This window comes from Anomaloglossus baeobatrachus, unplaced genomic scaffold, assembly GCF_048569485.1.
Source record: "Anomaloglossus baeobatrachus isolate aAnoBae1 unplaced genomic scaffold, aAnoBae1.hap1 Scaffold_4446, whole genome shotgun sequence".
Classification (NCBI taxonomy): domain Eukaryota; kingdom Metazoa; phylum Chordata; class Amphibia; order Anura; family Aromobatidae; genus Anomaloglossus; species Anomaloglossus baeobatrachus.
Window position 1 is genome coordinate 1 of NW_027443783.1, and position 9,552 is coordinate 9,552.

Genomic DNA, 9,552 nt, shown 5'->3' on the forward strand with positions numbered 1-9,552 from the left:
CGCTCGCTCTTTCTCGGCTTCTTTCCCTCCCTCGGGTCGCCTAGCTCGCTCTCTCTCGGCTTCTTTCCCTCCCTCGGGTCGCCTAGCTCGCTCTCTCTCGGCTTCTTTCCCTCCCTCGGGTCGCCTAGCTCGCTCTCTCTCGGCTTCTTTCCCTCCCTCGGGTCGCCTAGCTCGCTCTCTCTCGGCTTCTTTCCCTCCCTCGGGTCGCCTAGCTCGCTCTCTCTCGGCTTCTTTCCCTCCCTCGGGTCGCCTAGCTCGCTCTCTCTCGGCTTCTTTCCCTCCCTCGGGTCGCCTAGCTCGCTCTCTCTCGGCTTCTTTCCCTCACTTGGGCCGAGTAGCTCTCTCTCTCGGCTTCTTACCCTCCCTTGGGCCGCCTAGCTCGCTCTCTCTCGGCTTCTTTCCCTCCCTCGGGTCGCCTAGCTCTCTCTCTCTCTCGGCTTCTTTCCCTCCCTCGGGTCGCCTAGCTCGCTCTCTCTCGGCTTCTTTCCCTCCCTCGGGTCGCCTAGCTCGCTCTCTCTCGGCTTCTTTCCCTCCCTCGGGTCGCCTAGCTCGCTCTCTCTCGGCTTCTTTCCCTCACTTGGGCCGAGTAGCTCTCTCTCTCGGCTTCTTACCCTCCCTTGGGCCGCCTAGCTCGCTCTCTCTCGGCTTCTTTCCCTCACTTGGGCCGCCTAGCTCGCTCTCTCTCGGCTTCTTTCCCTCCCTCGGGCTGCCTAGCTCGCTCTCTCGGCTTCTTACCCTCCCTTGGGCTGCCTAGCTCGTTCTCTCGGCTTCTTTCCCTCCCTTGGGCTGCCTAGCTCTCTCTCGGCTTCTTTCCCTCCCTTGGGCTGCCTAGCTCACGCTCTCTCGGCTTCTTTCCCTCCCTTGGGCTGCCTAGCTCGCTCTCTCTCGGCTTCTTTCCCTCCCTTGGGCCGCCTAGCTCGCTCTCTCTCGGCTTCTTTCCCTCCCTTGGGCCGCCTAGCTCGCTCTCTCTCGGCTTCTTTCCCTCCCTTGGGCCGCCTAGCTCGCTCTCTCTCGGCTTCTTTCCCTCCCTTGGGCCGCCTAGCTCGCTCTCTCTCGGCTTCTTTCCCTCCCTTGGGCCGCCTAGCTCGCTCTCTCTCGGCTTCTTTCCCTCCCTTGGGCCGCCTAGCTCGCTCTCTCTCGGCTTCTTTCCCTCCCTTGGGCTGCCTAGCTCGCTCTCTCCCTCTCTCGGCTTCTTTCTCTCCCTCAGGCCGCCTCGCTCGCTTCTCTCTTGGCGTCTTTCCCTCCCTAGGGCCGCCTCGCTCGCTTCTCTCTCGACTTCTTTCCCTCCCTTGGGCTGCCTAGCTCGCTCTCTCCCTCAGGCCGCCTCGCTCGCTTCTCTCTTGGCGTCTTTCCCTCCCTAGGGCCGCCTCGCTCGCTTCTCTCTCGACTTCTTTTCCTCCTCGGCCTATCTCGCTCATGCTCGCTCTCGGCTTCTTTCCCGCACTTGGGCCGAGTAGCTCTCTCTCTCGGCTTCTTACCCTCCCTTGGGCCGCCTAGCTCGCTCTCTCTCGGCTTCTTTCCCTCACTTGGGCCGCCTAGCTCGCTCTCTCTCGGCTTCTTTCCCTCACTTGGGCCGCCTAGCTCTCTCTCTCTCGGCTTCTTTCCCTCCCTCGGGTCGCCTAGCTCGCTCTCTCTCGGCTTCTTTCCCTCCCTCGGGTCGCCTAGCTCGCTCTCTCTCGGCTTCTTTCCCTCCCTCGGGTCGCCTAGCTCGCTCTCTCTCGGCTTCTTTCCCTCACTTGGGCCGAGTAGCTCTCTCTCTCGGCTTCTTACCCTCCCTTGGGCCACCTAGCTCGCTCTCTCTCGGCTTCTTTCCCTCCCTCGGGTCGCCTAGCTCTCTCTCTCTCGGCTTCTTTCCCTCCCTCGGGTCGCCTAGCTCGCTCTCTCTCGGCTTCTTTCCCTCCCTCGGGTCGCCTAGCTCGCTCTCTCTCGGCTTCTTTCCCTCCCTCGGGTCGCCTAGCTCGCTCTCTCTCGGCTTCTTTCCCTCACTTGGGCCGAGGTAGCTCTCTCTCTCGGCTTCTTACCCTCCCTTGGGCCGCCTAGCTCGCTCTCTCTCGGCTTCTTTCCCTCACTTGGGCCGCCTAGCTCGCTCTCTCTCGGCTTCTTTCCCTCCCTCGGGCTGCCTAGCTCGCTCTCTCGGCTTCTTACCCTCCCTTGGGCTGCCTAGCTCGTTCTCTCGGCTTCTTTCCCTCCCTTGGGCTGCCTAGCTCTCTCTCGGCTTCTTTCCCTCCCTTGGGCTGCCTAGCTCACGCTCTCTCGGCTTCTTTCCCTCCCTTGGGCTGCCTAGCTCGCTCTCTCTCGGCTTCTTTCCCTCCCTTGGGCCGCCTAGCTCGCTCTCTCTCGGCTTCTTTCCCTCCCTTGGGCCGCCTAGCTCGCTCTCTCTCGGCTTCTTTCCCTCCCTTGGGCCGCCTAGCTCGCTCTCTCTCGGCTTCTTTCCCTCCCTTGGGCCGCCTAGCTCGCTCTCTCTCGGCTTCTTTCCCTCCCTTGGGCCGCCTAGCTCGCTCTCTCTCGGCTTCTTTCCCTCCCTTGGGCTGCCTAGCTCGCTCTCTCCCTCTCTCGGCTTCTTTCCCTCCCTCGGGCTGCCTAGCTCGCTCTCTCCCTCTCTCGGCTTCTTTCTCTCCCTCAGGCCGCCTCGCTCGCTTCTCTCTTGGCGTCTTTCCCTCCCTAGGGCCGCCTCGCTCGCTTCTCTCTCGACTTCTTTCCCTCCCTTGGGCTGCCTAGCTCGCTCTCTCCCTCAGGCCGCCTCGCTCGCTTCTCTCTCGACTTCTTTCCCTCCTCGGCCTATCTCGCTCATGCTCGCTCTCGGCTTCTTTCCCTCACTTGGGCCGAGTAGCTCTCTCTCTCGGCTTCTTACCCTCCCTTGGGCCGCCTAGCTCGCTCTCTCTCGGCTTCTTTCCCTCACTTGGACCGCCTAGCTCGCTCTCTCTCGGCTTCTTTCCCTCACTTGGGCCGCCTAGCTCTCTCTCTCTCGGCTTCTTTCCCTCCCTCGGGCTGCCTAGCTCGCTCTCTCGGCTTCTTACCCTCCCTTGGGCTGCCTAGCTCGCTCTCTCGGCTTCTTTCCCTCCCTTGGGCTGCCTAGCTCTCTCTCGGCTTCTTTCCCTCCCTTGGGCTGCCTAGCTCACGCTCTCTCGGCTTCTTTCCCTCCCTTGGGCCGCCTAGCTCGCTCTCTCTCGGCTTCTTTCCCTCCCTTGGGCCGCCTAGCTCGCTCTCTCTCGGCTTCTTTCCCTCCCTTGGGCCGCCTAGCTCGCTCTCTCTGCTTCTTTCCCTCCCTTGGGCCGCCTAGCTCGCTCTCTCTCGGCTTCTTTCCCTCCCTTGGGCCGCCTAGCTCGCTCTCTCTCGGCTTCTTTCCCTCCCTTGGGCCGCCTAGCTCGCTCTCTCTCGGCTTCTTTCCCTCCCTTGGGCTGCCTAGCTCGCTCTCTCCCTCAGGCCGCCTCGCTCGCTTCTCTCTTGGCGTCTTTCCCTCCCTAGGGCCGCCTCGCTCGCTTCTCTCTCGACTTCTTTCCCTCCTCGGCCTATCTCGCTCATGCTCGCTCTCGGCTTCTTTCCCTCCCTCGGACCTCCTCGCTCTCTCTGCTTCTTTCCCTCCCTCGGGCCGCCTCGCTAGCTTCTCTCTCGGCTTCTTTCCCTCCCTTGGGCCACCTCGCTCGTGCTCTCTCAGCTTCTTTCCCTTCCTTGGGCCGCCTAGGTCTCTCTCTCTCTCGGCTTCTTTCCCTCCCTTGGGCCGCCTAGCTCTCTCTCTCTCTCGGCTTCTTTCCTTCCCTTGGGCCGCCTAGCTTTCTCTCCCTCAGGTCGCCTCGCTCGCTTCTCTCTTGGCATCTTTCCCTCCCTAGGGCCGCCTCGCTCGTGCTCTCTCGACTTCTTTCCCACCCTCTGCTTCTTTCACTCCCTTGGGCCACCTCGCTCGCTTCTCTCTCTGCTTCTTTCCCTCCCTTGCCTGCCTCGCTCTCTCTCGGCTTCTTTCCCTCCCTCGGACCTCCTCGCTCGCTTCTCTCTCAGCTTATTTCCCTCCCTTGGGCCACCTCGCTTGTGGTCTCTCGGCCTCTTTCCCTCCCTTGCCTGCCTCGCTCTCTCTCGGCTTCTTTCCCACCCTCTGCTTCTTTCCCTCCCTTGGGCCACCTCGCTCGCTTCTCTCTTGGCTTCTTTCCCTCACTTGCTCGCCTCGCTCGCTCTCTCTCTGCTTCTTTCTCTCCCTTTGCCCGCCTCACTTGTGCTCTCTCGGCTTCTTTCCCTCCCTTGGACTTCCTCGCTCGCGCTCTCTCTCGGCTTCTTTCTCTCCCTCGGGCCGCCTCTCTCGGCTTCTTTCTCTCCCTCGGGCCTCCTCGCTCGCGCTCTCTCTCTCGGCTTCTTTCTCTCCCTCGGGCCTCCTCGCTCGCGCTCTCTCTCTCGGCTTCTTTCTCTCCCTCGGGCCGCCTCGCTCGCGCTCTCTCTCTCGGCTTCTTTCTCTCCCGCGGGACGCCTCGCTCGCTTCTCTCTCGGCTTCTTTCCCTCCCTTGCTCGCCTCGCTCGCTCTCTCTCGGCTTCTTTCTCTCCCTCGGCCCGCCTCACTCTTGCTCTCTCTCGGCTTCTTTCTCTCCCTTTGCCCGCCTCACTTGTGCTCTCTCGGCTTCTTTCCCTCCCTTGGACTTCCTCGCTCGCGCTCTCTCTCTGCTTCTTTCTCTCCCTCGGGCCGCCTCTCTCGCTTCTTTCTCTCCCTCGGGCCTCCTCGCTCTCTCGGCTTCTTTCTCTCCCTCGGGCCGCCTCTCTCGCTTCTTTCTCTCCCTCGGGCCTCCTCGCTCGCGCTCTCTCTCTCTCGGCTTTTTTCCCACCCTCTGCTTCTTTCCCTCCCTTGGGCCACCTCGCTCGCTTCTCTCTTGGCTTCTTTCCCTCCCTTGCTCGCCTCGCTCGCTCTCTCTCGGCTTCTTTCTCTCCCTCGGCCCGCCTCACTCGTGCTATCTCTCGGCTTCTTTCTCTCCCTTTGCCCGCCTCACTTGTGCTCTCTCGGCTTCTTTCTCTCCCTCGGGCCGCCTCTCTCGCTTCTTTCTCTCCCTCGGGCCTCCTCGCTCGTGCTCTCTCTCTCTCGGCTTCTTTCTCTCCCTCGGGCCGCCTCGCTCGCTTCTCTCTCGGCTTTTTTCTCTCCCTCGGGCCGCCTCGCTCGCTTCTCTCTCGGCTTCTTTCTCTCCCTCGGGCCGCCTCGCTCGCTTCTCTCTCGGCTTCTTTCCCTCCCTCGGGCCGCCTCGCTCGCGCTCTCTCTCTCTCGGCTTCTTTCTCTCCCTCGGGCCGCCTCGCTCGCTTCTCTCTCGGCTTCTTTCCCTCCCTCGGGCCGCCTCGCTCGCTTCTCTCTCGGCTTCTTTCCCTCCCTCGGACTTCCTCGCTCGCGCTCTCTCTCGGCTTCTTTCTCTCCCTCGGGCCACCTCGCTCTCTTCTCTCTCGGCTTCTTTCCCTCCCTTGCCCGCCTCACTCGTGCTCTCTGCTTCTTTCCCTCCCTTGGGCCACCTCGCTTGCCTCTCTCTCGGCTACTTTCTCTCCCTTGGGCCGCCTCGCTCGCTTCTCTCTCGGCTTCTTTCTCTCCCTCGGGCCTCCTCGCTCGCGCTCTCTCTCTCGGCTTCTTTCTCTCCCTCGGCTTCTTTCTCTCCCTCGGGCCTCCTCGCTCGCGGCTTCTTTCTCTCCCTCGGCTTCTTTCCCTCCCTCGGGCCGCCTCGCTCGCTTCTCTCGGCTTCTTTCCCTCCCTTGGGCCACCTCGCTCGCGCTCTCTCGGCTTCTTTCCCTCCCTCGGACTTCCTCGCTCGCGCTCTCTCTCGGCTTCTTTCCCTCCCTCGGACTTCCTCGCTCGCGCTCTCTCTCGGCTTCTTTCCCTCCCTCGGACTTCCTCGCTCGCGCTCTCTCTCGGCTTCTTTCCCTCCCTCGGACTTCCTCGCTCGCGCTCTCTCTCGGCTTCTTTCCCTCCCTCGGACTTCCTCGCTCGCGCTCTCTCTCGGCTTCTTTCCCTCCCTCGGACTTCCTCGCTCGCGCTCTCTCTCGGCTTCTTTCCCTCCCTCGGACTTCCTCGCTCGCGCTCTCTCTCGGCTTCTTTCCCTCCCTCGGACTTCCTCGCTCGCGCTCTCTCTCGGCTTCTTTCCCTCCCTCGGACTTCCTCGCTCGCGCTCTCTCTCGGCTTCTTTCCCTCCCTCGGACTTCCTCGCTCGCGCTCTCTCTCTCGGCTTCTTTCCCTCCCTCGGACTTCCTCGCTCGCGCTCTCTCTCTCGGCTTCTTTCCCTCCCTCGGACTTCCTCGCTCGCGCGCTCTCTCTCGGCTTCTTTCCCTCCCTCGGACTTCCTCGCTCGCGCTCTCTCTCTCGGCTTCTTTCCCTCCCTCGGACTTCCTCGCTCGCGCTCTCTCTCTCGGCTTCTTTCCCTCCCTCGGACTTCCTCGCTCGCGCTCTCTCTCGGCTTCTTTCCCTCCCTCGGACTTCCTCGCTTGCCTCTCTCTGCTACTTTCCCTCCCTTGGGCCACCTCGCTTGCCTCTCTCTCAGCTACTTTCCCTCCCTCGGGCCGCCTCGCTCGCTTCTTTCCCTCCCTCGGGCCGCCTCGCTCGCTTCTTTCCCTCCCTCGGTCCACCTCGCTCGCTTCTCTTTCTTTTCCCTTCACCTCCTTTCCCTTGTTGATAACGTGACCCCACCTCCCGCTAATTCTGTGTCTGCTGTCAGGTGGATGATGACTTTGTGGCTCAGGATTACCGTCTTCAGTACCGTAAGAATCCATGTGGCCACTTTGAGGACGCCTATGTAGGCAGCGAATGCGAGTTCATTGTTCTCCACATTGACTCCAGCGTTGACTATCAGTTCCGGGTGTGTGCCCGGGGAGATGGTCGGCAGGAGTGGAGCCCATGGAGCGTGCCACAGCTGGGTCACACCTCCATGGTCCCACATGGTGAGTGTCTGGCTCTCTGGCGAGTGACCCCCACTGCCTGTGGTGTCCCCTCCACTGGTGACCCATCATTGTCTCCTGCAGAGTGGAGTCCAGGACTGGACGGTTACAGCCTCAGCAGCCGCAGGAACATCGCCCTACGCAACGACGCACCGCAGAACCACGTCCTGTACTCTAAGGCTGCCACGTATCACCCCGGCCAGACGCTCACATTCAGGTGAGTGCAGCCTGCGGTGACGACAATGTAGGGGACGGATTCCCGTATGTGGTGATCCTGGATAATGGCAGCTGCAGTGCTATATCATCTGTGTGTGCTACCTGCAGGGTGGAGGCTAGCGGTGTCCTGGACCGGAGGGATAGCATTGGAGTCTGTGTGGAGAGAGAGGAAGGACTGGACTCCTTGCAGAGAGACCGGGCCGTGTGCATCAGCTCCAGTGGTAAGTTCGCCAAGGGCCACACTTCGTCCTGGGGTCACACTGTCGCAGCCATCTGGTTTGGGGTCTCATCTGGGCTGTGTCTCTTGTAGGTGCTGTTTATGTGAATGGGAAGGAGATGACCAATCAGCTGCCGCCTATCTCCTCGGGATCCACCATCACCTTTGACATGGTGCTTGTCAGCTTGGGAGCCAACGAGGGGCCACACCAAAGGCGCAGAGTGACTATTGGCTCTGGAAACCGGGAGGTGGTCTTTGATTGGCTGTTAGAGCAGTCATGTGACTCTTTGTATTTCGGATGCTCATTTTTCCACCCGGGCTGGAAGGTTCTGGTGTTCTAGTTGTTGTCTGAGGTTCTGACAACTGGCAATATACAAGATCCATGAGCGGAGTCTGACAGCTCGGGTGCTGTGGTGGTCTCCGTGGAGGAGATTGACACTCTTCTCCGGTGCTTCCTGGCTGAACCTCTCAGAATCTGTGTAGTCTGGACTTCAACACGTAGCCTGCAACTATGGCTGTCCTTTACTTCCTCCCTGCCGTGGCGGCTGTGATCACAGGACAGTGGTAGCGGCAGTGTAAGGAGGGCTGACCATCAATGCGGGGAATGATGGTACCTACTGCCGGAACGATCTACAACCTCAGCAGCCAGGGTCAGAATGTGGCTCGGTTCTCCACCGGACGCTCACCGTTCTTCCTTCCTAGCAGTGTCTTGGTGCGGGTTGCTTGTGCACAGTCTCAGTATTATTGGGGGGTGGGGGCGCCACCTCTCGTGTGCAGCTCAGGACTTTTATTTTTATAGATGTGGCTTTTGGGCATGGTCTTCTGTCCGTAGAAGGATGGAGCCTCGGGTTTTGCTTCTGCATTACAGCCACCAGTCGGGGTTTGATTACAGGATCTTAGGTGATCCTACCGTTCACATCACAAACCCTGCCACTGCGCCTGTCTGCGGGGTGAGTAGTGGCAGCGGTGCGGTCTGCCTGCTGGGAGACACCACTAGGGGGAGCCTTGTGTATTCTATAGAGCTGTGAGCTCCCCCTAGTGGTGGGGCTCTTTGTATTATACTGTGGCAGTGCAGCATGTCCCTTATACTGGGGGCAGCCATTACAGGCTCAGCTCCGGGGATGGGGTATATCCTCCATGTTGTCTTCTACAGGGTGGGGGGAGGTTATGGTACAGTACATCCTCCATGTTGTCTTCTGTACAATGGGGGGGGAGCTGTGGGATCATTTATACAGCGGATCTGTGATTTGTTTCCAGCTTTGTCCTCATTCTATAATCCAATCACATAAGATTCCCAGTGACACCCTCCAGCATCATCAGTGCTGGGACAGACCAGCAGATTGTGACTGCAGAGCGAGGATCGGATGAGATGCAGAAGTATCTAATCCTGTGGTGAGGCTGTGTCATCCGGTCTCTGGTGCTGTCACCCTTCCCCCCCCTCTCTGCTGGTTTCCTGCTGCGGTTCGCTCCCCGCTCTGCCTAGATTCCGGTCTCTGCCCTCGGGGACTCCTCTTCCATTGTTCTCAGATGACAGATAAATAAAGTTTATATTTTTGACTGTGCGCGGTTTGTGTGCTGTTCCTTGGGTTTTGGGCCACCTGTTTAGATCGGGGATGTTCTCGGGTTTGGGGGTTGCCCTCCTGTACTAACAGGTGTAGCATTACTTACTCCTCAGGGTTCAGGTATTCATCTATGGGCAGGGATGGGTGAGTTGTGGGGATCACCAGCTGCATGAGTGGGAACAGGCACCTCTCCCCTCTACGGGTGGTGGCGGCTGGGTCATCTCCAGGGTGGGGCTCATCTTCCACAGATTGGTGGTGGCTGGGTCGTCTCGCCCTCTCTGGGTGGAGAGGGTTGTCTCCAGGGTGAAGCTCATCTTACAAAGATCAGTGGTGGCTAGGTCATCTCTTGGGTGGGGGTTGTCTCGTCATCTTCCACAGATTGGTGGTGGCTTGGTCATCTCCTGGGTGGGGGTTGTATCGCCCTCTCTGGGTGTAGTCTCCAGGGTGGGGATCATCTTCCACAGATCGGTGGTGGCTGGGTCGTCTCGCCCTCTCTGGGTGGAGAGGGTTGTCTCCAGGGTGAAGCTCATCTTACAAAGATCAGTGGTGGCTAGGTCATCTTCCACAGATCAGTGGTGGCTGGGTCGTCTCGCCCTCTCTGGGTGGAGAGGGTTGTCTCCAGGGTGAAGCGCATCTTACAAAGATCAGTGGTGGCTAGGTCATCTCTTGGGTGGGGGT

General features: G+C 60.5%; 1 protein-coding gene across 1 annotated transcript; it reads left to right on the forward strand.

Annotated features, from left to right (window-relative positions):
* Window positions 1-6,653: 6,653 nt before the first annotated feature.
* LOC142279931 (cytokine receptor-like factor 3) lies at window positions 6,654-8,874 on the forward strand (the record flags this gene model as incomplete). The annotated part of the gene is made up of 4 exons (XM_075332716.1): window positions 6,654-6,882; window positions 6,964-7,096; window positions 7,204-7,316; window positions 7,406-8,874. Coding segments are annotated over 4 exons (723 nt in total), but the record flags the coding sequence as incomplete, so codon positions are not given.
* Window positions 8,875-9,552: the final 678 nt, after the last annotated feature.